The sequence below is a fragment of the Actinia tenebrosa genome, unplaced genomic scaffold, assembly GCF_029948245.1.
Source record: "Actinia tenebrosa isolate PJP-AT-01 unplaced genomic scaffold, QUT_ActTen_1.0 PGA_scaffold12__29_contigs__length_12842862, whole genome shotgun sequence".
NCBI classification, from domain to species: Eukaryota; Metazoa; Cnidaria; class Anthozoa; order Actiniaria; family Actiniidae; genus Actinia; species Actinia tenebrosa.
Genome location: NW_028292572.1, coordinates 821,881 through 849,467, shown reverse-complemented (window position 1 = coordinate 849,467; position 27,587 = coordinate 821,881). Strand labels below are relative to the sequence as shown.

The 27,587-nt window shown below is 40.3% G+C and overlaps 4 protein-coding genes and 2 long non-coding RNA genes across 6 annotated transcripts; 2 read left to right on the top strand and 4 right to left on the bottom strand.

Moving 5' to 3' along the window:
• The first annotated feature begins 1,967 nt into the window (after positions 1 to 1,967).
• On the top strand, positions 1,968 to 5,346 carry LOC116300340 (pantetheinase). The gene is made up of 3 exons (XM_031709198.2): positions 1,968 to 2,142; positions 3,371 to 3,600; positions 3,792 to 5,346. Exons 1-3 carry the CDS (start codon positions 2,076 to 2,078, stop codon positions 5,202 to 5,204), a joined length of 1,710 nt encoding a protein of 569 aa, XP_031565058.1. The 5' UTR covers positions 1,968 to 2,075; the 3' UTR covers positions 5,205 to 5,346.
• LOC116300341 (chymotrypsinogen B) lies at positions 5,337 to 16,725 on the bottom strand. The gene is made up of 3 exons (XM_089028488.1): positions 16,527 to 16,725; positions 7,182 to 7,601; positions 5,337 to 6,136 (listed from the first exon to the last, which is right to left on the bottom strand). The coding sequence occupies exons 1-3, from the start codon at positions 16,597 to 16,599 to the stop codon at positions 5,730 to 5,732; spliced, it is 900 nt and encodes a 299-aa protein (XP_088884614.1). The 5' UTR covers positions 16,600 to 16,725; the 3' UTR covers positions 5,337 to 5,729.
• Positions 8,304 to 8,591, bottom strand: LOC148911903 (uncharacterized). Its single transcript, XR_016119442.1, has 2 exons — positions 8,509 to 8,591; positions 8,304 to 8,437 (listed from the first exon to the last, which is right to left on the bottom strand). It is a non-coding gene; the product is annotated as an uncharacterized LOC148911903 (long non-coding RNA).
• Positions 14,989 to 15,276, bottom strand: LOC148911902 (uncharacterized). The gene is made up of 2 exons (XR_016119441.1): positions 15,194 to 15,276; positions 14,989 to 15,122 (listed from the first exon to the last, which is right to left on the bottom strand). It is a non-coding gene; the product is annotated as an uncharacterized LOC148911902 (long non-coding RNA).
• A 2,073-nt stretch (positions 16,726 to 18,798) lies between the features above and the next one.
• On the top strand, positions 18,799 to 23,818 carry LOC148911901 (uncharacterized). The gene is made up of 2 exons (XM_089028428.1): positions 18,799 to 23,175; positions 23,289 to 23,818. The coding sequence occupies exons 1-2, from the start codon at positions 18,913 to 18,915 to the stop codon at positions 23,571 to 23,573; spliced, it is 4,548 nt and encodes a 1,515-aa protein (XP_088884554.1). The 5' UTR covers positions 18,799 to 18,912; the 3' UTR covers positions 23,574 to 23,818.
• Positions 23,819 to 26,045: 2,227 nt separating this feature from the next.
• On the bottom strand, positions 26,046 to 26,933 carry LOC116287842 (neuropeptide receptor 22-like). Its single transcript, XM_031694538.2, has one exon. The coding sequence runs from the start codon at positions 26,931 to 26,933 to the stop codon at positions 26,046 to 26,048; it is 888 nt and encodes a 295-aa protein (XP_031550398.2).
• Between the last annotated feature and the right edge of the window lie 654 nt (positions 26,934 to 27,587).

The window sequence follows — 27,587 nt, the reverse complement described above, 5'->3', positions numbered from 1 at the left end:
CACGTCCTCTGGCTACCACTCTCTTTTCCCCTCCTTTTCCTACGTACCATAGTACGCGATGCTGGTGAGTTTCCGTTCGAGCGAGAGCTTCTTGTACATTCTCCGTAAAACATATTTCTCTTTATTCACAAAATCAGGAGGATATTCCTTTCGGGATAAATAGTTAAAAACATTATCATACTGTAAAGCTTCCATGACTTTTTGAATTTAGATTTAAAGAATTTCGTTGAATTTAGATTTAAAGAAAATTCTAAGATTTAGCCGGTTTGTAAACCGAAAACCAATCATTTATAGAGCATCCTTGACCTGGGGGAGAGAATCGTGTCAAAAGATGTTTCATAGGGAGGGGATGGGGGAACACAAAACACTAGTGCTCAGTGTTCGGGGGAACACATAACTCGGGGGAACACAAATCCCTGTGACACCGGTGTAAGGGTTGTAAAACTTCGGATTACTTTCGGATCCCACGTGCACAGCTAGCGGAGCATGGAGAGGATAGCCGATGTTATCCGAAGTCCCGCGTACTGGCTGGTCAACTTGGCTGCTCTGTTTACGACTGCTTACGACTATTTATCGACTGGGAAACGTTTGACCAACGTATCAAACCATGATTCAGTAGGATTCAGTGATTTCTACAAGGTAATCGCAGCCATCTTTGTAGTGAATTTTATCTGGTTTTTTTTAATTTTTTTGGAACAAGCTTAAGGCACACAGGTTTCATCGAATGTGTCAAGTGTTGTTTAATTAAAGTGCTTTCAGGCATTTGGAATATCTAGAAAGAATTTATCGCAAAAAACGACCACTGAATTGGCGTGTTTGTGCTACACGAAGCATGTTATAAATAGATGTCGCTTCATGAACTATTTTTACAGAACCGATGCGATGTGAAACCGACTCCGATTTTTACAGTGACAATATTTGAACCCTTTAAAGATATAACTGAGCTCCGTAAGCAGAATATTAAGCCCTGAATACCTGCAAGAGTGAATATTCTACATATACATGATTCAAAAATGTTGCTGTGTATCTATCAGCAGTAGACACGTGTACTCAACGAGTACGTATTTTTTGGAAGTTGATGTAATATCAGGAATTTTCAATAATAAATAATAAAAATAATTAACATTTATATAGCGCCATTTCCAGAAGCTCAATGGCTTTACAAAATCGCTATAAAATTTATAAAAATTCAAGCATAGGCTAATAATAAAATCATAATTTACCAAGTTGTTTAATTACTTTTTAAAGCAATCCGATCAGGATTTTCCTAAATATGATTAGTAAATGCCATAATCAAGATATGATCGGACGATTTGCCAACGATGAAATATCTATATTTTCGCGTTTGCTGTTTTCTCAGCGTAGAATACGAAGGTCAATTCGAAGGTCAATTCGATCAAACGTGCTAGCTCCCGGGAACTAATTTCGAAATACTAGATACCCGCAAAAGTGAAAATATAGACATTTTATCGTTTGTAGAAGTGCTTGACTATTCTAAATAAAGTAAGAATACTTTCAATGTGCAAAGATGTGTTTATTTGATGATTTTTTTTCAAAAATCAAAAACTACCGGGTATCTAGTATTTTGAAATTAGTTCCCGGGTGCCGGATATCTAGACGCTTCGTAAAAACAAACAACATAGTTTATGTTTTTTTTACCCTTGGCTCATAATCGAAGCGTGACTGATGTCGTGGAAAGAAAAATCGCTTAAAGACTTTTTAGTCAGCACTAAACGTCCTTAAAGAATCACCAACCAAAATTTATTCAAAAATATTTTCCATAGACCCTTCGTACGCGATATGTCGTTCTATCTGCTACTCGTGCAGTAGGTTTCGTGACACAATTGCCAAGTGTCATTCAATAACATCAGTCACGCTTCCAAGATCATGTAGAGCTGCCAAGGAATCAAACGGCGTTGCCATTTTTCTAAATATGGGTTTTCTGTTGTGTTTTACAGTGTACCAAGTGTTACAAATGACATCATAGTTATCATAGTTGGTGTTCGTAGGCATGCACAATCACATTTTCTAAGCATGGGTTTCCTGTGTTTCAAGTGTCTAGCTGGACATCTTGAATGATATCAATCACGTGTGGGTCCTCGTGGTATTGGCAAGTTAATTCAGCCTTCCATCCTCCACCAAGTAAGTTTTCTTTTCAGTGAATATCGTAGTTCCTAAACCCATTGTGAATAGTCATTACTGTAATAATTAATACTTTAACAAATCGAATACATGTCATTTATAGTGTAAGTGTAATAGATAAACACCGTTGAATACCCGGTTAGTGACCTCTACTGGAAATGATCTATTACCTTCATATATAACACTCAGGCTAAACTCATTGTACCCGATGAACTTTTCCCATGGGTTCAATTAATGCTAATAATTCTAAATTTCTGTTAATCCTCTTTGTCGTACTCGAGATCATTCGGAAAGCGACTTACAACATCCATAATGTAACACTCAGGCTACACTCAATGTACCCATTAACTTTTCCCATGGGTGCAATTAATGCTATTAATTTTCTGAGTAAATTTCTGTTAATCCTCTTCGTCGTATTCGAGATCATTCGGAAAGCCGAAGAATGTTTATAAATGAACATGAATATCCTGACTTGGTCGTGTGTGTTTAAGAATATGTTTATTATAGTATTGCGATATTCTCCAGTGTTGTCTTTTTACCGTCTTTCTTCGCCACAAAGTGGCAATTTTTACAGCTCATTAATCTTACTGGCATTATCAAAAATAAAATAAGGAAATGACAATCCAATGCAAGTCAAAAGCATCAAATCCAAACTTAATGAGCTTATCATGTGATTATCAGACTAAGGACAAATTCCAATCTTGAAAACATTGATTCATTTTTGTCTTTGATGTGAGGGAAAATCAAGATTTAATCATCATTTTCACATATGAACCGAATATAAATGTTGAATGAAGTTTAAGTCAGGTTAATAGTAGACGCGAGCAACAGTATTTTAGAGAGTGCGAGGGTTCGAGTAATGGCGCTATAGACGGCGCTAGGGTGGAGGGGAGGGGAGGGGAGGGGAGGGGAGATTACAGGAAGACAGGAATGTCTTGATACATCAAACTCTGTTCATGACACAAAACTGTAAATTTTAACCCTGTTAAGGAGCTAAGAGAATATTAATCGGTTCGAATATTGGTTTCCACATCAAGTAAAAACTAAGTAAAAGCTATCTAAGACTTGAAAAGACTAGATAGTGCTAACCTATCCAAAAATCATGACCCTGTTTAAGATAATATTATTGAAATCGTATACCCTGCCTAATCCAAAGAGCTCGAAAAACTATAAACAAGCAGTCATTTTTATAATGTTTGATAAAAATTTCACAATTTCTCCCCCGCAGAATCAACCAAGATGTGGGCATCACAGTTTATATTTATCCTGCTGTCTTTATTTGCCACGGGGGCTTTTGCCATCTCTAACAGGGACACAAAGTTTGTGGCGGCCGTGTATGAGCATGTCTTCATTGCAGCAGAAAACAAATCTGTGGTACTGTCTAAGCAAGACGCAGTGGCGATTGTCATGCGCAACATGGATATCTATGAATCCCAGATGGAAAAAGCAAAACAAAAGGTATTTAAAGTAGCAGTAGCAGTAGCAGTAGCAGTAGCAGTAGCAGTAGCAGTAGCAGTAGCAGTAGCAGTAGCAGTAGCAGTAGCAGTAGCAGTAGCAGTAGCAGTAGCAGTAGCAGTAGCAGTAGCAGTAGCAGTAGCAGTAGCAGTAGCAGTAGCAGTAATCTACTATTTCTTTACTTTAATTAACAGAATGCAAGCATAATTGTCTTTCCTGAGTATGGCCTCACTGGTTTCAGTTATACCCGCAAATCTTTCAAGCCCTTTCTGGAGGATATTCCTGATCCCACGAAGATTGCCTGGAATCCTTGCCAAAATCCACAGACAAACCATTCAACTCCAATCCTGTATCGCCTAAGTTGCTTGGCCAAACGATATGACATGTACGTTGTAGTCAATATGGGAGACATCAAACCATGCCTTACCAAAACAGACCAATATTGCCCAACCGATGGACGCTATCAGTACAATACCAACATTGCATTTGACAACAGGGGGAAACTAGTTGCTAGGTACCATAAACAACATCCCTTCATGGTGGAGATGGAAGTGATCAACGTCCCACGTTTTCCAGAGTACATCTCCTTTGACACTCCCTTTGGAAAAATTGGTACGTTCATATGCTTTGATGTGCTTTTTTATGATCCGGCAGTGACATTAGTGAACAAGCATGAGATTGACCACGTCGTCTTTCCTACCGCTTGGTTCGATGTACTTCCTCTTTTTTCAGCGATTGGATTCCACGGGTCATGGGCTCGTGGTATGCAAGTAAACTTCCTTGCAGCAAATACTCACGTGCCGCCATACTTGAACACCGGCAGTGGCATTTATAGTCCAAATGGAGTGAAAAGCTACTACAGAAGTTTGTCAGAAAATGGTTCACTTTCCATTGCCACTTTGTCAAAAAAGCCACGGGACAATCTACAGAATACATCGACAGGGAATACAGAAAAATTTAAAGAAGTGAAGAACAATGAAGATTCGTTCTATTCTGACCTCTTCGGGGATGTCTTCCTTTTCAGAGAGTTGAAAGAATCAGAAGGAAGATTGGATGTATGCTATAATAAAAGTGAGGTATGTTGTGGTCTTAGCTACAAAATGAAGACCAAGCGTGCAGACGAAATGTATGCTTTGGGTGTTTTTGATGGCCTTCATACAAAAGAAGGGCAGTACTATCTACGAATATGCACGTTAATCAAATGCCATGGGCTTGACCGCAAGACATGTGGACAGCGCACATACAATGCAAGAACCATCTTTGAGTCCTTTACTCTCAAAAGCCAACTCAATACCCGTTACGTCTTTCCTCAAGTTGTAGCTGATGGGGTATCACTTTTGCCCGGGCAATGGGAACACGACAGGCCTGTGACGTACTTGAAGAGCAAACATCAGTTGAGCCAAAGTCTTTTGACGGCAGCTCTTTTTGGACGCGTGTACGAACTAGATGTCAACAAATCTGTGCCATCGTCTGGGGCACATATGATTAACAACGTTATCCTCATTTGCATTCTTGTACTGTTGGGTAGTTTTGAGAGTTCAAATATTTATGTGATTTACTACTTTCGATCGTTTGAACAATTTGAAAAAGAATTCATCTATAAATGAAATATCTGATTCCTTGACGCCCAACAATAACGCAAAGAAACATTATTTTCATTTTAGTGAGTGTGCAAGAACACGGCTGGCCACTCGATTTACCTTGTTAGATTGTCCTTGACTTCACCTGATTAAAATACATGTTTTCGTGGATCGTTTAATGCTTTCTTATTTAGCATTATACTTATTTATTTATTTTTTCTCGCTTAGAGTATGGCATGTCACTAAGGTATGAACCACACAAAAGATTCGTCTAGATATTTCCAGCTGATCTAAAATAGGGCCGTGAAAATGACGTCTTTGCAAAACTGAGGTGTTATGAAGCATGCAAAAATTGACAAGCGAAAAGTAAAAACATGCCCGCCATTGAAATAAAAACATAAAACTCATGAATTATTGTGACACGGTTATCAAACACGTGTTAGCATCCGTGATTTCAAGAGGAACAGTGACACTTCAGTTTTGCAAAATTTCTCGATTCTGATTGGCCAACATTTTTTTCTCACATCAGCTGGTTTGCTTTGTTCGCACTGTTCAGTTCCAGCTATAATCTATTGCTGGAATCTGATAAGAATATTGATCAATTTGGTGTTGAATCCAAGTGACAAACTGGCTAACTCTAGCAAACACTGAGTAGTGATTGGACGACGAGCAGTCTGGATCACCCCAGCTCACAACCCCTTGAAGTACCCATTGACCAGCGGTAGTCCCACACACAAATGGACCTCCACTATCACCATAGCAACCATTGGTCTTAGTTTTCCCAGCGTCCCCTGCGCAAAGCATCTTGCTAGTTACAGCCCATGTTCTGTTATCTGTGTGCAGCCCTCCGTTGGGGGAGGTGTCTAGTTTTGCTGCGCATGCGTCGTTAGAGACGACAGGCATTTCAGCCTGTTGAAGGATCTCGGCTCCAGATTCCGGATGTAGCATTTGTCCCCATCCTGGAAATACAAATTTATATCATTCAGATTGGTTTGGATGATAATGAAGGCTTTGCCCCATCACGTGATGGCAGCCATGACAGGAGGAAGGAACGATTGAATCTGGTAGTGTCTAATTTACGTGAGAAAGAATTCAGTTTCCCTTGGGAATAAGGCTCTAAAACCTACAGAAAATATAGTATGAGAGGAATCACATAACAAAATATACTCGTACTATGCGATGAGTAAATTGAAAAAAATTGAAAGTCTACGAAACTTCCAAAGACACCTAATTTTTCTATACACAATCATAATAACACACAATTATAATAATACACAATCATAATAACACACAATCATAATAACACACAATCATAACACACAATCATAATAGCAGACGATCATAATAACACACAATCATAATAACACACAATCATAATAATACACCATCATAATAGCACACGATCATAATAACACACAATCATAATAACACACAATCATAATAACACACAATCATAATAACACACGATCATAATAACACACAATCATAATAACACACGATCATAATAACACACGATCATAATAACACACAATCATAATAACACACAATCATAATAACACACAATCATAATAACACACAATCATAATAACACACAATCATAATAACACACCATCATAATAACACACCATCATAATAACACACAATCATAATAACACACCATCATAATAACACACAATCATAATAACACACCATCATAATAACACACAATCATAATAACACACAATCATAACACACAATCATAATAATACACGATCATAATAGCACACGATCATAATAACACACAATCATAATAACACACAATCATAATAACACACAATCATAATAACACACGATCATAATAACACACAATCATAATAACACACAATCATAATAACACACCATCATAATAACACACCATCATAATAACACACCATCATAATAACACACAATCATAATAACACACGATCATAATAACACACCATCATAATAACACACCATCACAATAACACACAAGTATAAAATTACCAGTAATAAAGCAATTTGACCCAAAAGGAATCTCGTCTCTCTCCTTGGGAAGGCATACTGTTTTCACGAAAGGCGTTTTCTTAGCATTGCGTGATAGATGAAGTAACGCAACATCATTGTTATACGGCCAATCCACTCCATACAAAGGATGCTTGATTATCCGTTTAATCTTGAATGTTTGCTCTGACTTTTCGTGTTTGGTGCGATCTACGTCACCCAGCGTCACACGGTACTTGGATACATCGTCGTCGATAATACAGTGACCAGCGGTTAGTACCCATTCAGGTGTTATGAGAGACCCCCCGCAAGTGAATCCGATACCCGTGATGTTAGTCCAGGCCTGCCATGGCCACTCCCCAAGGGAAGCATCTTCGCCAGAGACAACTCGAGAGGCGGCGACCTCTGTAGTGCCGCATCTTTCTGTAAAAAGGAAAAGAATCTGAAAAGTCTTAACTTCATGCGAACCCTGCCTTTTCTAAAGGCAACTCTCAGTACTGATGTAAAGATCATTAATAATCTATCATACAATCGCTGTTGAAACATGTAACGTCATGAACAAAAAAAAAGTTTAAAAAATAATAATAATTCAAGAGGCGACCACATGTATTCCATCCAGACATCGCTGATTTGTGTAAAATGTACCTCCTTACCTTGGGTTTAATCTTTTCTCATTTCAGACCATGTGTCATTCCCTAGAGTATCATTCCTTTGCTTAACAATTCAGATCAGGAAACTTATTCTCAAGATAATGACACGTGGTCTGAAATAGGAAAACATTACGCTTACATTACGCTAAAGAGGTCAATTGTAAAGACGTACCCTCAATTTTGCTCAAGGGAACGACATGTTGTCTGGAATGGGAAAACATTAAACTAAAACAGGAAAAACTGGTAAAAAGGTGATTAATTATTTATTAGTGAGCGTTGATCCTTTAGCATCCGACCCGGAAGTAAATTTGTCTTGTTTATCATTAAAAAAATGACTCTGCTGTTTCCTCAAATGCTTCATCCACACACACACAAACACATTTAACTGCCAAAACTAATGCGAATTTTCAATCCTTCAAATTTTATCTGTAAAGGTTCTAGATTATCTCGAGGACTATAGTCAAGATGCGTGACGTTCAAGTTCTAGATTATCAGTTTATTCAGAGTTCAGTCAGTCAATGATTTCACAATTCCACGTTACAGGATTAATTTCACGAGTTCAAGTTTTCACGATTTCAGGTTCTCACGATTTCAGGTTTTCACGATTCGCTAGAATGACAATTGCAAAACCTTATATGAGAATATATTCTGTCCAAGAAAAACGGAATCAATATACTTACACATATGTGCTGTCCTGAAGATAAAATCATTCGAATTCCGTATTCATTTTTTAAGAACAACAACTTGTCTACTCTTCCCTCTAACAACTCTGTCCCATTCCCACGAGCTCCTTCTCTCTCTTCCACAGGGAACCCGCTTCTATCATGCATAAGCTATAACATTCCGCCCCCTATGAACGGTCTATACTAAAACGTTCATACTATAACAGTTTTCGACTAAATTATAAACGCAAAGTCTGAGTCTCTTGGTTCAAACGTCATCTTCATCTTCGGCTTCCAGCAAGCATAACTTGTGGATTGGACGTCGGTAGCTGTTTTCCTTAGTCTTCACTTCTACACTTCGAACCAAACCATCACTTCCTGGGAACACCTTAGTAACTCTGCCTAACGGCCATTTGTTCCTTGTAGGGTTTTCGTCAGCTACCAGCACCAAATCATCAATCTGTATGTTTCTCTTTGGTTGTCGCCATTTTTGTCTCTCTTGCAGTGAGGGTATATATTCTTTCAACCATCTCTTCCAGTAATGGTTGGCTAACAACTGTGCTTGTCTCCATCGTTTCTTGCTGTATTTGTCCGATTCGTCTATCATCTCAGAGGGTAGGTTGGTGGTTGGACGGACGTTCAGGAAATGACTCGGAGTTAACGGTTCGTCATCATCAGGATTCGGCGGATTTCGAGTTAGCGGTCTGCCATTGGAAATGCGCTCCGCCTCGGTAAATACGGTATGTAGCACTTCTTCGTTGACTGTCTCTTGTCCCATTATGGCTTTGATGCTTCTCTTGACAGTTTTCACAAGCCGTTCCCATACACCTGACATGTGTGGAGCTCCTGGTGGGTGAAATACCCATTTGCATCCGCGTTCCATCAGCTCCCCCGCAATCTTGCGGGAGTCTATCTCTTTAATGGCTTCCTTGATTTCTCTGTCCGCCCCGACAAAATTTGTTCCATTATCCGATCTTATTTCTTTGACGTGACCTCTTCGGTTCAGGAACCTTACCAAGACCATGATAAAGTCGTCAGTTTCCAGCGATTTTGCGACCTCCAAGTGGACGGCGCGGGAGTTCATGCACACGAAGATGGCTCCCCATCTCTTCTCGGTTACTCGTCCTCTTCCTCTCTTGATATGGAAGGGTCCAAAATAATCTACCCCTGTGTAGGTAAATGGTGGTTCATATGGGGTTAAGCGAACTTTTGGTAGCTCACCCATTTCTTGGTTTGTCGTTTGAGGTCTCTGTTTCTTGCAATCGATACATCTTCCGAGGATGCTTTTTATGGCAACTCGTGCTTGGATCACCCAGAATTGTTCTCTCAGGAGGGCTAGCACTTGCTCTTGACCACAGTGCCCGTTCTTCTCATGCAAGTAACGTATCAAGATTGTCGTAACGTGACTCTTTCGAGGCAAAATTATTGGATGCATTGCGTCTTGGGAGATTGGTGCCTTAGCCAATCTTCCACCAACACGAAGTAGACCATCATCATGTAACTTTGGGCTTAGACTTGCTGTGGGGCTGTGTCCTTGAACTTGTTTCTTCTTCTTGAGGCTCTGCATTTCTTCGGAAAAGGCTTCACGTTGCACGATCCTAGCAACCTTCAATTTAGCGTTCTGCAGGTCTTCAGTAGAAATACGTTTCTCTTTCACGTGTCGGGACTTGATCCATTCGGTGAATTTGACAAGCCAGTTAACTCGGCGCAGGAGTACTATCCAGTTGGAATACCTCCTTGTAAGTTCCTCCACAGATGATCTGCGTTCAGGTACGGTCAGATAAGCTTCTTTCTTAACTTCCAGATCTTGTACGCTAACTTCTTCAAACTTGTTCTCGGGCCAGTTCTCTTTCGTCTTCCACAGAAACTCTGGTCCTTTAAGCCAGCGTTGGTTCTTGAGATATTCTTCAGTGTCAAGACCACGGCTTGCATCATCTGCAGGATTGTCCTTGCCTGGACAATGTCTCCACTGTTCGGGCAGTGTTTCCTCTCTGATTTCGGTCACTCTGTTTGCGACGTATGTTTGGAAACGTCGAGTTTCGTTTCTGATATAGTTTAGAACTATCATGGAGTCGGTCCAAAATGTTACTTGTTGGACATCAAGCTCTAGCTCTTTCCTCACTGTCTTGTCAAGACGCGTTGCAAGTACCGCTGACTGCAATTCAAGACGAGGGATGGTGAGGGTCTTGATAGGGGTGTTTCTGGACTTAGCCATCACAAATGAGCATTCGATTCTTCCATCATGATACTCGGCTCTCAAGTACGATACTGCTCCATACCCGACCTCGGATGCATCACAGAAGTGGTGAAGCTCAAGAGAAATTCTTTGTTCACTTGTTTGCGTAAAATAACATCTCGGTACGCATACTCGCTCCAGCAGTGGAAGATTCTCTTTCCAGGTTGACCATTTTTGTAGGATCTCACCTTCAAGTGGTTGGTCCCACTTATACTTCTTCTTCCACAGTTCTTGCATGATTCTTTTTGCAGGCAATATCACTGGTGCTGCGAAGTTTAGAGGGTCGAAAACCGCACTAATAGTTGAAAGAACTCCTCTCATTGTATTCGGTTTCTGCAATTCTGACACTTTAAGCCCACAGGTGTCTGACTCGACATCCCAGCGTACACCGAGGGCTCTTTCTGTTGGTAATTCTTGGAGTTTCAGATCGAGGAAGGACGTGGCTCTCTTTTCTTCTGGTATCTCAGCTAGGACCTCGCGGTCGTTACTGATGAACTTCGTTAACTTGAAGCCTCCTTTCATACACAGCTGTGTCAGTTGGTCAGCCATGCGCGTTGCAGCGTCCGCATTAGGTAACGACTTTAGGACGTCATCGACATAAAAGTTGTTCTTTACAGTGTGAACTGTCGCAGTATCGAAGTCGTCGCTGTTGTCATCCGCTGTTTTCTTCAGGGTTGAGTTTGCTGCACACGGCGAGTCTCTTGCACCAAATATGTGGACTGTCATCACATACTCTTCAGGAGGATCATCAGCATCTCCACTCCACCATAAGAATCTTAGAGAGTCTTGATCTTTTTCACGTACTCCGACTTGATGGAACATACTTTCGATGTCCGCTACAAGTGCAACTTTGTCTTCACGGAAGCGCAGTAATACGCCAAGCAGACTGTTCGTGTAGTCGGGCCCCTGAAGCAGATTCTTGTTCAATGACGTACCTTCATGTTCAGCAGCGGCGTCGAAAACAATACGCACTTTTCCTGGCTTATTAACGTTCGTAACTCCGAAGTGAGGTAAGTACCATGTTCGCGGTCCAATCTGTGAAGTTTCTTCAGCGGAGAGTTTGCGCGCGTATCCTTTCTCGATGTAGCCATTCATGGTGTCACGATACACTTCTTCGAACGCTCGATCCTTTTGAAACCTTTTCTTGAGGCTCAACAGTCTCTTTTCAGCTTGCTCGCGATTGTTTGGCAATTTCACATCATCTTTCTTCCACAGCAGTCCGGTCTCGTAATGTCTTTCTTTAAACACTGTTGTCTCTTCAAGCTTCGCTACTGCTCTCAGATCTTCTCTTGAAAGCACCTCTTTTTCTTTGACATTCTGTCTTGTTCCATAGTCATCTATCTTCCAGAATCTTTCTATCTGTTCACGTAACTTCAGGTTTTCTATGTCAGTAAAGTGCAAGTCAAGTTTCGTTCGTTGTGTTTTTCCTTCAATAGTACCCGTAATGACCCACCCAAGGGGCCCTCTCTGAGCCTGGAGCTTACAGGTAGGTTCATCAGATTTCCGTACTTCAATTATCTCGTGTGCTTCGTCAACATCCTTGCCAATCAACACAGATACCCGCGGGACTTCTACTTCCGGTACTTCAATGTCTATCAGATGAGGGTACGCATTTCTGTTGATATTGGAAGGCAAGAGGTCTTCAAAAATGCTGAATTTTTGTGATATCAACCCTTCCTCTACTGTGATTGGTTGTCCTTCGCCATCGGCAGACTGTATCTGGAACTCAGCCAGTTGGAACTCTTCTTCTTCTTTATTCATCAGCGTGTTGACCGATATTCTTTTCTTTCTTCCTTTGAGTCCTATCATCTCTGCCACTTCGGCGTCAACTACGGTGGCACGGGACCCGTTGTCCAGGAGTCCATACGTCGTTATCGCACTTCCATCCGGCGCGGAGATCTTTATCGGTACCACGTGCAGAAGTATACTTTTGTCTGTATTTCGTACGTTGGTTGCGTACTGGTCGGTTTTCCTCTGTTCAGGAGCAGGCCTCTGGTCGTTACTCGGTGGATCCTTTCTTTGTTCCCTTTCTTCAGCTTTCTTGTCGACTGGGGCTGCTTTCGGTCTGAGAAAGTTGTGTAGCAGCTTGTGGTGGCGGCGCTCACTTCCGCATCCACAGTTCTCGTTCGATTTGCATTGTGTTCTTAAGTGTCCCGCTTTCAAGCAAACATGACACAGTTTATTATTCTTCACGACGTTCCATCTGTCCGTGATGTCTTTCCTTGCGAACTGTGTACAATGTAGAAGGTCGTGGCTTCCAGAGCAGCAGACACAGCGACCCGGCGTACTTGCGTTTTCTGTTTTACTACCGGCTTGATACGCTTCCTTAGGTCTGACGTCGGTCGTGAAGGTGGCGGTTTTCAGCGGAGGTTGAGCTTTCATTACCTTGTGAGTGAATCTCATTGGTCTAGCAGTGTTCGTTTTCGATTCACTGTTCCGTGATGAAGTTGTAGTGACAAAGGCGGGATCGTTCTTGATTGCTGCTTGTCTTTTCACAAATGCCGCAAGGTCCTTCAACTTCGGTGACATCCCTTTCTCTCTGATGAAGTACAGGGTATCTCCCCACCTTGCTGATAGGTAGTTTGGCAACCTACTTACGATCAGCTTCAGGTTCGACGTCGTGCTTGCTTCAATTTCGTATTCTCCTTCCAGCTTCTTCGATGCTGATTCAAGTTGTTCTGCAAAGTTACGTAGTCCTTTGTTGTCATCATGGGCTAACTTTGGACCAATGGTCAGTTTTTCGATACATGCGGCTGCAACCGCGGATGGGTGTCCGTATCGTTCCTCTAGCAGCTTCACAACATCGTCGTACTTGCATCCAGACGCTCGTTGAACTACTTCATACGCTTCTCCGCAGACAAATTTCGGTAAGAACTCCAGTTTTTGTCCGTCGGTCAATAATCCGTCCTCTAAATTGTCTTTCAGGCGGCTTCTAAGACTGGGGAAGTCGTCAGCATCTCCGGAGAACTTTACAGGCTGCATGGCTTGCAACATGTTCAACTTCAGCATAATTGCATTGTGGGTTGTAGTTTCTTGTAAGATGGATTCTTCTCTTCGAGGTCTCTCAGAATGGTATCTTTCGTCGGCCATAACGTTTTGGGCGTGGCTCTTGTCAGCGCTTTCTTCTTGCATGTCGTACCTCTTAGGAACGTGGGAGTTTCTCCAATATTCATCGTACTTCTCGGGGCATTGGGAGCTTCTCTGGTATTCATATTCATATTCTCGTTTTATTCTCTCATCGCGGTCATCCGGTACATGGATGCGTGTGGTTTCGTTCACGACCCAATCAGTGGTCTGGTCTTCCTTTGTCAAGGGGGTGCTTGTGTAAAGGCATGGTCCACGTGGTAATTCTAGATCGGACTCTTCATCCTCTGACATAAATTCGGCTTCCTTTTCTGCTATCTTGGCTTCAAATCTCAGTTTTCTTACTGTTTTTTGCTTCTCTAGTTCAATGTCTATCTTGCGCTTTTCCATTTCCGCTTCCAATTTTGCTATTTCTTCAGCTTGTTCTGCCATCATTTTCTTCAATTCCGCGTTTTTCTGTAGTTCTCGTTTCTTCGAAGAGCTCAGCGATCTAGTTTTCGACTTAGTAGACCCCCCTGCGTAGGAATATTGGCTTATTGTCTCATTATCTCTTTGTCGGCGAACTGGCGCCTGCTCGTCTTCTCGACATTGTTGTGCCTGTCTCAAACGCTCGCATGCGGCATAGGCACACTTGTGATAATTATCTTTGGCATGTTCGTGTTGTTGTTTTACTCGTAAAAGTTCTGTTTCACTTACATCGTCCTCGATGTAAACACTGTATTCATTTCTGTACAAATCCCATGCAAGTTCTAATTTCTTTAAATAATCAACAATTTTTTCGGCTTCGAAGCATCGTTCCACGTCTCCAACTTGGTTGACAAGTCTTGACAGGTGGGATAAATATCCCGCCAAGGAATGTTGTCTTTGTGTAATCCGTTCGGCTTTACGGCCTTCGAAATCTTTCATATTTTCTTGAATAATTCTCTTACCTCTTCGGGATCCAAGATCCAACTCTCGCTCAAGTTGTCTCCCATATTCAGACGGTCCTTTTATCATGTTTTCAAGTTGTTTTTCTAATTCGAGGATTCTTTCATGTTGTTGCTCGATGGTCAAGTTCGGGTTTCCTTCGGCATTCATCTTGTGTTTTCTTTCTCGATCAGTTCGTTCAGATTTGACGATATGTCGAATTTTGTAAAGGTTCTAGATTATCTCGAGGACTATAGTCAAGATGCGTGACGTTCAAGTTCTAGATTATCAGTTTATTCAGAGTTCAGTCAGTCAATGATTTCACAATTCCACGTTACAGGATTAATTTCACGAGTTCAAGTTTTCACGATTTCAGGTTCTCACGATTTCAGGTTTTCACGATTCGCTAGAATGACAATTGCAAAACCTTATATGAGAATATATTCTGTCCAAGAAAAACGGAATCAATATACTTACACATATGTGCTGTCCTGAAGATAAAATCATTCGAATTCCGTATTCATTTTTTAAGAACAACAACTTGTCTACTCTTCCCTCTAACAACTCTGTCCCATTCCCACGAGCTCCTTCTCTCTCTTCCACAGGGAACCCGCTTCTATCATGCATAAGCTATAACATTATCGATACCCAAAATCGACCTCTTAGCTTATCTTAGTAGGCCACACAGTTACTAACAGATCAAACCAAGAGACAACCTCTGGGCTGATCAAAGCCAGGGCACGGCTAACTCACAAATCAAACCAAAAAACAACCACTAGGCTGATCTAGGTCAGGAGACGGCTAACTCACAGATCGAAACAACCTCTAGGCTAATCCAAGTCTTGGCACATTAGTTAACTGCTGTTAGGTTTTGCGGCATGAGGACTGAACTAAAGTGGGAAAATCAGGAAAGAGACCCTCAGTGAATGAAGCACCTTAGAATTTTGCAATACGTAATTATATAATATCACCAAACTTACCAAATATATCAAGTAGTGGAAAGAGATCTTAAGATCTACCCGCTTTGACTTACAATATAGTGATTAGGCCATATTAATAAAAACATCTGTTCAACCATTTGCAACACTTCTTTTAGAGTTTGGATGAGGGAGACCAGATGTCAATTGTCAGTTAAAATTTTGCTCATTTGTCAGTTGCCAGTTAAATTTCTAGAGTGCTTGTCTTCTAGAAGTTAAATTTAATAGCATTTATCCAAAACGCACTCTTTCTTTCCTTTTTTTTTTTTTTTTTTTTTGGCTGTAAACTTCTTCTTAATAAAAGCCTTCAAAATTAACTCAGTCGTACACTCGATTCTTAATATACTAGACAAAATACATAAAAAAATAGCCATACCTTTCCTTGAAAACAAAACAGCGATATAATATCTAGAATACTATTTTTTTATTCCATAGCTTTTAGACAAACTCTTTTTCCAAATTAACTCTGTCGAAACCTTATTGTATGAAAAATACTTATATCAACTAATCATTTTTTGGAATACAATTTCCTTGAAAAAGATGCGCAAAGCTGACATTCAAGTCCGATTTTTCGCTCGGTTGCTTATCGAACAACAAATCAAGCTTTCCCCCAAAAAAATATCCAATAAGGAATCTTTTATGTTTTAAAAAGTTTGAACTTGTGAAAATAAAATGTCCAAAGAATAAGAAAACAGTTTGTTTTCTTAGCGATATCTAGAAAAATCATTATAGAATTCGTATAATGAACCCTCATTCGCAGAACTAAGATCAGTTGTTTCTTTTTTCCTCAAACATAGATGTATATAATTTATATAAGCATAGAGTTATCTTACCATACGAAGGCTGCAGATTTGCGAGACGACAGTAAAATGATGCGACAAAGAAAAATACAATTCGAGCGTCCATTTTATCTGGCTGAAAAATATGCTCGTAAAAATAAAACAGGTGTCTTCGAGTCTAGATCGATTGATTTGCATTTATTTTGAATAGCCGCTAACACAGGAAGTCAAATGAAGAGACTTTTAAAATGGCAAGGAAAACAAATGATAAAGTTGATCCATGAGGCCTTAATGTTTTCCCATTTCAGAGCACGCACATTACACGTGATCAAATGGACTACTTTGACGATACGGCGGCTATATATTTGATCTCAAAGCATTATCTCAAGGCATATATTTTGACATCTTTTTATATTCATGTTGCATTATTCATAAAATGTTGAAAGTGGCTCATTTTTTGCCAAAAAGTATAAACTATAGCCTATGTTTTTGATGCATTTTGGGTGCTTTTCATTTCACACCTTTTTTTAAAATTATACATTTTTTAAATAACACACGATATGCACTTTTAGTAGAAGTTTAAGCTTGTTAGAAATCTTTGAGGGAAAATACTATGCTAGTGCCAAAAATTTGTGCAACATTTAATCAGAAAATATTCATTTTAGTAAAAGTTTAAGCTTATTAAGGGAAAACAAAATTTAATGTTAAGGGAAACTTTCATTACTTTCGTAAAGAATTTCTTGCGCTTTTTCGATGATACGGTCAGTAGAGTTACGGAGAGTTAAAAATATGCTCATGTGCAAGTTTATGTTTGTTTTAAAAATTAGTAAAAATAATTATGACTAAGAACAAAATTTAATGTTAGGGGAAATATCTGTTCCTTTCTTAAACTATATCTTGTGGTTTTACGATTATAGGTTCAGTATATTCTTCGGGAAAAAAATTATGTGAGATAATTATAAAATTATTTTTATGTGAGATAAATTGATGTTTGTATCTTCAAGCGCGTAAGTACTGGAAATATTCATTTTAGTGCAAATGTATGATTCCGTCAGTCCGTCAGTCCGTCAGTCCGTCAGTCCGTCAGTCCGTCAGTCCGTCAGTCCGTCAGTCCGTCAGTCCGTCAGTCCGTCAGTCCGTCAGTCCGTCAGTCCGTCAGTCCGTCAGTCCGTCAGTCCGTCAGTCCGTCAGTCCGTCAGTCCGTCAGTCCGTCAGTCCGTCAGTCCGTCAGTCCGTCAGTCCGTCAGTCCGTCAGTCCGTCAGTCCGTCAGTCCGTCAGTCCGTCAGTCCGTCAGTCCGTCAGTCCGTCAGTCCGTCAGTCCGTCAGTCCGTCAGTCCGTCAGTCCGTCAGTCCGTCAGTCCGTCAGTCCGTCAGTCCGTCAGTCCGTCAGTCCGTCAGTCCGTCAGTCCGTCAGTCCGTCAGTCCGTCAGTCCGTCAGTCCGTCAGTCCGTCAGTCCAAAACTTCCAATGTTTCGCTTTACATCAATAAAACCGTCTACAATATGACATTTTTTTCTAATAGTGTAGAGGTATTAAGAAGTGAACACATTCCCGCCTCTTAGTCCAGTTGCTTAGGCCCAAAAAATGCTAAAATCGTGACCGAGGTGACTAAAGCACCAAACTTGGCAAAGAACTTCGTTTTGATGTAACAAACGATTTCAGAAGGGGTGCCCAGTGAAACGAGGTCGGGGGGTCTGATTTCACTCCAAAAGGGGGAGGGGTGGGGTATTTCTCTTAAACTCGCTATATAAAGTAGTAAATATATAAATAAAAGCCATACGGTAATGATAAAGTTGATGAATAGTCTTCCTCATTAAAATAAACAATTTAAAAGGGGTATCCAGTGGTTTGGGGATGGGAGGGAAGGGGTAATGGCTTTTTGGGGGAAGGGGTGGGAGAGTTTCTTCAGGAAGGGTTTCGTATAAGTACTGCTAAAGAATATTTATTTTTACAGTAATTTCTCTTAAAATACATCAAGCTATTAAATGTTTTCTTGGAAAAAAAGTTTTAAAAATTATACTGCAAATTAAAGTTATGAGTATTTTTCATCAAATAATGTGAAGCTGCAGTAAACTGGTCAGCAGAGTTTCTCTACAAATCACAAACTAAGGCGGCCATTTTGTCTTTTTAACTTATCGTGATCGTCACTACACAGACTGTAAAGTTTCAAAATTAACCTTGAAAAATTGCTCGTGTTAGAGCATTATTTTCATTAAACAATCTCTTATTTACTTCTAAGGTAAGATACATAATTTTTGGTTGACTCGTTTAAGAATTTGACATTATTTTTTTGGTCAGACTACTTTTAGCAGACGAACTTGAAAATATTTTTTTGCACCTGATTGCATTTGCCTAGTTAAATAAGGTAGAGTGATTGCACTTAACCTCTTAAATAATAATTGATTATTAGTGTGTAATAGCTTAGTGTAATCACTCAAAATGAATAGTTCCAAGTTAATGCTGACAAACCAGCAGAATTATTATAATTTATTGATATTTTATCCAGCAATTCATGCCTGTATGGACTGGTCATTGTGTTGCATATGTCAAGAAAAACGGCCTTCAGAGCCACTACGATGCCCTCTTAATAGCTTTCATGATGGCACTGCTTTGAATGCATATGAAACATTTCTGCATACCGTATCTCAGTTTAGAGAAGCCAATTCCTTACCTATAAAATTGGCATTCAAAGACGATGATGAGAATGCCCAATGCCTTATTAACAACAAAGCCAGTTGGCACAAATCATGTCATTTAAAGTTTTCAAAAACAAAGCTGGATAAAGCTTTGTCAGCACAGAAAAGAAAAAGTGACGATGGTGGCGCCGAAACTGACAGAAGAGCGTCAAAACGTCATGCTTGTGACAAGGATGTCTGTATCTTCTGTGGAGATGGAAATGAAGACCTCCATCAAGTGACGACTTTTACAGTAGATGAGACAGTGAAAATGATGGCCACAGAGCTTGAGGACGTCGAGCTGTTATCCAAATTGGCTGGCACAGATATGATTGCAAGCGAAGCGAAATATCACCGAAATTGCATGAGGTCTTTCAAGAACCGATACAGGTCGCTGCTGCAAAAGGGTACTGCTGAAAATTCCTCTGGTGAAAGCGAATTAATTGCTGAAGCACGAGCATTCTCGGAACTGATATCATATATGGAATATTCAGCAGAAAATGGCGTTCGTATCTTTAAGCTTTCTGACCTCCATCAGCTCTATGTTAAGCGTCTGCAGGCATTCGACATCGTCAAGACTGTAAACAAGACCCGTCTGAAGAATCAAATTCTTGGACACTTTTGTGAAGATCTCAAGGAGCAGTCAGATGGTAGAAATGTTATCTTAATTTTCAGTGACGCTCTAAAATCACTTTTGAAAAGGGAGCTAGAATCACGAGACTTTCAGTCAGAGGCCCTGGATTTCACGAGTGTGGCAAAACTAATCAGAAGAGAAATGTTTGAAAATGATGGTTTTCAGTTCTCAGGGACCTTCACGCAAGGATGTCAATTTGACAGCGTACCACCCAACTTGTTATATTTTGTATCCCTGCTCTTAAATGGGCCTAACATCCAAGATCAACCCTCAGATGTTTCACAAGCATGTCTAACAATTGCGCAGATGATAATTTTTAATTCCAAGAAAGGCGCCTCTCAAGCAAGTAAAAAGAAACGCCATTCCAGATCACGAGAACCGCCACTCCCTATATATGTGGGTTTGAATATTCATACTCTTACCAGAAGTAGAATGCTGGTTGATAGCCTGTACCAATTAGGCCTAAGTGTTTCCTACGACAGGGTTACAGAGATTATAAATGGATTAGCATCATCAGTTTGTAGACAGTTTAGAGCTGAAAACATTGTTTGCCCCTCAAATCTACGTCATGGACTTTACACAGTTGGGGCACTTGACAATATCGATCACAACCCTTCTTCGACCACATCGCAAGGTTCTTTTCATGGCACTGCTTTAAGCGTGTTTCAATTTCCAACTGAGGGTAAACCAGGGATATCGAGACCTGCAGTATCTCTGTCAGAAGAAGATCTTGAAAAAGATTTTACACTTCCTGACAACTATGCGACGGTGCCAGCAGTTAATATCAATACTTCCAAAATTACTCTTAACACCAGAAATAACAATCCACATGAAACCAATGGAAACCTCATTGGTGAAGTTCAACAAGAAAAGTGCTGGATTGAACAAAGTATTTCTCTCTTAGAAAGCAATCTTGTCAAGGGTAGCTTTGTATCATGGTCAGGCTATCACGCTGCGCTAATAGAGTCAAGCAAAGAACACCCTGCTATATCTAGTCTTCTACCAATGTTCAATGAAAAAGCCGCATCGGTATCAATGATAAAGCATGGTATGGATCTCTTGCGTAACACAACATCGTTTCTTAATCCAGACCAGGTTCCTGTACTGACAATTGATCAACCACTTTACGCCATTTCAAAGTATATTCAGTGGCAATGGCCGGACAGATATGGCGAAAATATGTATGTAACAATGCTAGGCGGCCTTCACATTGAAATGGCTCTGTGGGCCCTATGCGGCGATCTACTCGATGGGTCTGGTTGGACCAGTGCGCTATCAGAAGCCGGAGTTGCGTCGTCTGGAACGTCAGAATCCTTCTTAAAAGTGTCTCACCTAGCACGAACGAGACATGCTCATCAGGTCACAGTGGTTGCTCTTTTCAAGCTGCAGAGAGATGCATTTCGATCAGTAGAAGATTTTGATGATGAAGATTCATTTGCGTCATGGAGGTCCAATATGATGAAGAAGAGTCCTACCTTTCAGTTCTGGGATATTATAATGCAACTGGAAATCAAGATCCTGGTGTTTATAAAAGCTCACCGCGAAAGGAAGTTTGATCTTTTTGTAGAAGTACTGGAGGCATTAACCCCGTGGTTTTTTGCGTTAGACCATGTGAACTATTCCCGATGGGTGCCCGTCTTCATTCAAGATATGAAGTTATTGCCAGATGAAATCAAGCAGCAGCTGTCACAGTTTTGGGTTATCCAGAAAACTGCGAAGAAGTTCTCTTCCATTCCAGTTGACCAAGCACACGAGCAAAATAATGCTCTTGTTAAGGGTTCTGGGGGAGCCGTTGGGTTGACAGAAAACCCTGGAGCCTTTGCCAGATGGATGGTTTCAGGTCCTGAGCTGGCTAGACTTCTCAAGGAGTGTGAAGTAGACCTGCCTTATTACGATGATAATGAAGAAGAAAGTAGCTACGCCCATCATGATCAAGGCCTCTCCTCGCAGAAACTTTTTCAAAAGCAAGTGAAAAACCTCTCTGCCACTATCTCTGAAATGGGTAATCCCTTCATCGATGATTCTCCTGAACTTATCGCTTTAGACTCTCGCGACTGTGCAAACGAATCTGTTGCGATAACTGTGCGCACAATCGAAGATATCGGATCCGCGAAATACAAGGATTATGTCCACAATGTGATCGTAGAGAAGAAGGTGTCTATAAACGACCCGATCAAGAAGAATTCCTTACCTTTGTTCAAGCGCCAGAAACCAAAAACCTCCTCCAAAACATCGAAGGAATTGTCTGTACTTAAAAGCGATTGTAGTTTGTTCAGTCGACTATATATTGCCAGTCAGAACCGGGATGGAGACCTTGAAGATTTCTTCAAACACGAGAACCAGCCATATCCACCATCATTGTCTCAGTTTGGTAAAATGCGCTTCGGCAAGAAGTCAGATCTTCTAAAATGCCTTGAAGTACCATCACAGCAAGACCCGCCAGCCAGTTATGATACAAAAATCTTTGATGGTGCTGCTCTTGTCCATGCATTGCTACCTGGGCCGGCGTCTACGTTTTCACAGTATGTCGAAAGAGTATTTTTACCTTTCTTAACTCGGGAGCTTCATTCGTCAAAGCGAGTTGATGTCGTTTGGGATGAGTACCGTTCTGATAGTTTAAAAGAGGCCACACGAGAGAAACGAGGTCAAGGCAGAAGAAAGAAAGTTGGAGGGAATACCAAACTTCCTCGAGACTGGAAAAACTTTCTTCTTGATTCGACAAATAAGGAAGAACTCTTTGCACTTTTGTCAGAGCGAGTTGGAAGCTTTGTTTGCCCATATGAAGGCAAGAAGATCTATATCACCTCAGGAGTGAATGTCACGTCAGGTGGGGAGAGTGTCATGCAGGTGTGTGACCAGGAAGAAGCTGACACGAGGATAGTTGTACACATCCTGGACGCCCTAAGAAACGGCGAGAAATCCATTTTTGTTCGCACAGTCGATACTGATGTTATCGTAATCATTGCTGGACATTTTTATCAGTTGATGAGAAGTTATGGCCCTCTTGATATTTGGGTTGGCTTTGGCATGGGAAAGTACTATCGGTGCTACCATATTAATGCTATCTGCGAGAAGCTTGGTGAGAGAAAGGCTAATGCCCTACCACTCTTCCATGCCTTTACAGGCTGTGATACGACTTCATCGTTTTCTGGTAGGGGGAAGCAGACTGCTTGGGGGGCTTGGAAATCATATGAAGAAGCAACCGATGCATTCATTCATATTAAGGAGAATCCATTTGATGCCATCGACATAATGTCACCCCATTTCAAGACTCTTGAACGTCTCACTGTGGTCATGTATGACAAATCAAGCTCAACCAGTTGTGTCAATGAATCACGGCGTCACCTGTTCACCAAGCAAAACCGAAACTTGGAACATATTCCACCAACACAGGTAAGAAGACAAGTACAAGAGGTTTTGCTGCTCGTAACTGACTAGCTGCATTAGTTTTTGAGAAATACATCACTTGGTCTTAAATAATTAATTTGACTTTTAATCATATTAAGGAAGCGTTGTTACAGCACACACGAAGAGCTATTTACCAGGGAGGGATTTGGACAACTTGTATGGAGGCCCAGCAGAACATTCCCCCGCCAGAAGGCTGGGGGTGGACCATGAAGAAGACTTGGGATCCTGTTTGGAGTGCACTGCCCGATGCGTCAAAAGCCTGCGCCGAGCTGCTGAGATGTGGATGCAAAAAAGGCTGCAGTAACCGATGCAAATGTGTGAAGTCGAATCTCTCGTGCACAGAGCTTTGTTATTGCTCCGCTGGGTGCACCAATACTAGCTAACCTGTAATATGATGAGGTAAGCTTTCCTTCTCGATCTAACAGGTCCAGATCATATCCCTCCAGCCATGCAGCATGTCCCGAATGCTTCACAGCAAATAACATTGAGTGATATGTAAGACCCAAAACTATCTTGCGTTGAAAAGATATCTTAATTAGTAGATTGAAAAGGTATATTTCAAGAAGAAAATGTCTCATACCCTCCCCTCTAAAAAACATTCCCCTCCACTCCCATCCCAAAACCAATGGATATCCCTTTTAAATTGTTTATTTTAATGAGGAGCTATTCATCAACTTTATCATTACCGTATGGCTTTTATTTATATTTTTACTACTTTATATAGACAGTTTTAGGAAATACCCTCAAACTTTGAGTGAAATCAGCCCCCCCCCCCCCTCCGACCTCATATAACTAATCAGTCCTTTGTAAATCGTTTCTTAGATCAAAACGAAGATCTGTACACGAGTTGAGTGCTTAAATTACTATTTCAAAGAATTTAATATATTCAATTTACTTTATATAGCGAGTTTAAAAGAAATACCCCACCCCTCCCCCCTTTTGGAGTGAAATCAGACCCCCCCGACCTCATATAACTAATCAGTCCTTTGTAAATCGTTTCTTAGATCAAAACGAAGCTCTGTACATGGAGTTGAGTGCTTAAATTACTATTTCAAAGAATTTAATATATTCAATTTACTTTATATAGCAAGTTTAAGAGAAATACCCCACCCCTCCCCCTTTTGGAGTGAAATCAGACCCCCCGACCTCGTTTCACTGGGCACCCCTTCTGAAATCGTTTGTTACATCAAAACGAAGTTCTGTGCCAAATTTGGTGCTTTAGTCACCTCGGTCACGATTTAAGCATTAAGCTACTGGACTATCTTGACTTTAGCGCTGTTCATAAACAACACTCGGTAGGCGAGCCAACGCTTTGGTGCTTAGCTTTGAATCCCGCGGGTCTATTACCCATAATGCACCCGATATAGTTATATACTATATACTTGGTTGGATCAGAATTTCTGCATATCGCTGTATACATATATATATATATATATATATATATATATATATATACATACATATATATTTTTTTTTGCTTCGGCCCTCAGGCCGAAACAGTCACTACATTTGGTTTGCCGGCCCATAATAGTCTCCGTGCGTGTCATTTGGCTGTCAGAGTTTTGGACCTAATTCAATCACATGCAATGGGAAAATGTAAAACATTTCACCATGCGGAGTACTTCGGAGAGTTGCGGTGAATTGGTAGTTGTGTAGACTATATTATGCCCTTTCGCATGACGCCATTTTTTAGAAAAAAATATATTATTGATTAACCCTACAACAATGCGTATTTTATTCCTAAGTCAGTATCTAGGTCCAAGTCGCCTAGTAGGTAAGTTATTGAAAAGTTATCCAAAAGCTTTTGTGATGTGCGGCAAATTAGGGCAATTTGCCAGTCTCAGCTGCCTGTGAGCATAAGTTGAAGAAACTGGTGAGTTTATCTGTGTAACCAACAGTTGATGCATATATATTTTGTGAAGCAAGCTTCCGATATGTTGTAGCTTCATGCACATCTGAGGAAATGTTTTTGGTATCAGCTATTATTTAAACTAGATCCTATAAACAAACAGTGCGTACTTTAAAGCTTTTAAAAAGATAGAAGTCTGAAAGCATCAGTTTTCATTCATTAATACTCTGATTTAAAGTATAATTTCTTGGATTCGGTAATATTTTTGAAGCTACAAATGATGTAAATTTTGAGTAGATTGGTCACGGCGCACTGGTCAAAGACAAGCCTTGTATCTTTTCGTTCGAATTGAGACTTTCGCATTTTCTTCAAGCTATGATATAAATGCTAAATACATTTACCATAAATGTCAAAGAGCAGAATGAAGGTTTAAAAAGTATCCTACATTCAACAAAGCGCGTACAGTAATGCTCATGTGCCAAAATATTTTGCACCAAGTACTCTGCTCTCTGCGATACTCAATCATTGTTTATATCTATTGTCGGATCTCTCATTAGTTCGGCGAGACGTTATATGTATGTACGTTGCCCTGTTTTCCCCAAAACATTACGATGTTTCAAAGCAAGAACCACTAAAATATCAAAAAAGCTTAATTACGATGTGTTTCGTCCAAGAGAATTTTATAACAAATGTTTCCTTCAAAATTTGCGTAAGACTTTGTAACGTGAAAGTGTACCGCGAGATCGCTCTTGTCTGCCATTTTCAAAATACAGGAGACCCAATCATTACCACAGCAAGACCAAAATTCTTTATTCAGCAATGCCACACAATAAATAGACAACGGGCCGAAACATCATCGCTTTCGAAGCGATATAGGCTTGTTACAATTCAAAACAAAAGAAGAAACTTTCAACGAGACGATTTTTTACGACTCAAAACAAAAGAAGAAAGATTCAAAGAGACGAACAGACCAAATTTATGGAACACGAATAACCAATTGCTAGGATCAAGGCTGATGAGCAACAGACCCACGAAGAAGTCTACAGAATTTCCAAAACTCACTGCGAAGTTTCTCATTCCTAAACGAGAATAAAACAGGATTGATGCAAGGATTGATACCCAAAAAACTCAAGCCGAAAGTTTTCCAAAATATGTGAAGAGTTTCATTGGATATGTGTTCCTGGAATATGTTAACGGCTGCGATCACGGCTAATGGAAGGATAAAGAAAAGAACATTGGTGAACATGATAAGTGCAATCCTGCGAGCCAAACTATTTTCTCTTTGTAACTGTACGGTCTTCTGGTTGGTCTTTTGGAAATCCAAATACATGTGACCATATAAGGCCATGGAGATGACGTATAACACGACTCCACCACATCCTACGTAAGTCAGAACTTCTTGATTGTCAATGTTAATATACGGGAGACACATCGTGTCTGTTTCTACAGAGAATTGTGGTGACGTCATGAAACTTACTGCCAGAGACAAAGATAAACTCCAGACTATAACCATGGCAACGTAGGACATTCTTCTGGTGATCCTGATATGTGGTCTCATGCAGTATACAACAGCTAAATGTCTTTCTAATGTCATTACAAACGACATCAAAGGGCTTGTCACCTGTCCAATTAGGAAAAGAACACCAACGATCCTGCAGTAGTAAGGTAGGTACATGCTGTAATAGTTTTCAGCCGACATGCTTTGTCTCGTTGATGTAATGATGATCATGTAGAATGAGATCAACAGGCCTCCTACACTAATATTAGCGACAAGAATATGTGCAACAGGCTGTCTTAGGACTCTGCTTTTTAAAGTTGTAATAAGAACGATCAGGTTGAAAGGAAGTGCACAGATTCCTTCCACCAACGCAATAATGAAAATCATATTCATCATCTTCCAGCAGTAGATTCTAACTTTCAATTTAATGTAAAACCATTTATTTCGTTGCTGCCATTCAATGCTATTTTTTTTGTCTTTCCAAGTCGGTTTTCGCCAAGCATATTTGCTTTACGATTTCACAATCGAAATAAAAACTCTTGTCATGTATAATACCCGAATAGCTGGGATCTATTATAATTAGTTCATGCTACGTACATGACACTAAGTCAGAACCCACCTTTCCATAAATACTTCTGGGAATATTTTCCATCAATGCGTTGTTGATAATGTGCAGTTTCGCGTTGCCTTTTACAAGATGACATCGGACAGGACAAGATAAATGTTTTGGAACGTCGTCTGACAATAAATATATAATCTTGAGTTTTGGTAGTGACAGGATTTGTTGGTCTGGTTTCCAATGAATATTGTGTGCAATGTTCAACAAGATGAGATTTGGTAGATCTTGTTCAATGAACGTTGTGTCCCACTGTTTGATCATGTTGTCTTGGAGGTTCCTGAGTTTTAAAAGAAAATTGGTTTTGTCAACCAAAGTTCCTTAAAATATTAATAAATGGACCTAATCCATCTAGGCTTAATCTTTTTGTTCACTACCTAATCCGTAAAGCAGTATAGAAAGCTATCAGCTTCATCATGTCCTCTTCTGACATA

Bases quoted from the DNA above. Each gene is read 5' to 3' on its own strand.
- LOC116300340 (XM_031709198.2), top strand. From the start codon at position 2,076: ATGATATCAATCACGTGTGGGTCCTCGTGGTATTGGCAAGTTAATTCA. The intron at 2,143-3,370 runs GTAAGTTTTCTT...TCTCCCCCGCAG, and splicing joins AGCCTTCCATCCTCCACCAA to AATCAACCAAGATGTGGGCA. The intron at 3,601-3,791 runs GTATTTAAAGTA...TTTAATTAACAG, and splicing joins TGGAAAAAGCAAAACAAAAG to AATGCAAGCATAATTGTCTT.
- LOC116300341 (XM_089028488.1), bottom strand. From the start codon at position 16,599: ATGGACGCTCGAATTGTATTTTTCTTTGTCGCATCATTTTACTGTCGT. The intron at 7,602-16,526 runs GTAAGATAACTC...TCCTTTTTACAG, and splicing joins AAATCTGCAGCCTTCGTATG to AAAGATGCGGCACTACAGAG. The intron at 6,137-7,181 runs GTAATTTTATAC...TTGTATTTCCAG, and splicing joins GTCAAATTGCTTTATTACTG to GATGGGGACAAATGCTACAT.
- LOC148911901 (XM_089028428.1), top strand. From the start codon at position 18,913: ATGAATAGTTCCAAGTTAATGCTGACAAACCAGCAGAATTATTATAAT. The intron at 23,176-23,288 runs GTAAGAAGACAA...AATCATATTAAG, and splicing joins AACATATTCCACCAACACAG to GAAGCGTTGTTACAGCACAC.
- LOC116287842 (XM_031694538.2), bottom strand. From the start codon at position 26,933: ATGATGAATATGATTTTCATTATTGCGTTGGTGGAAGGAATCTGTGCA.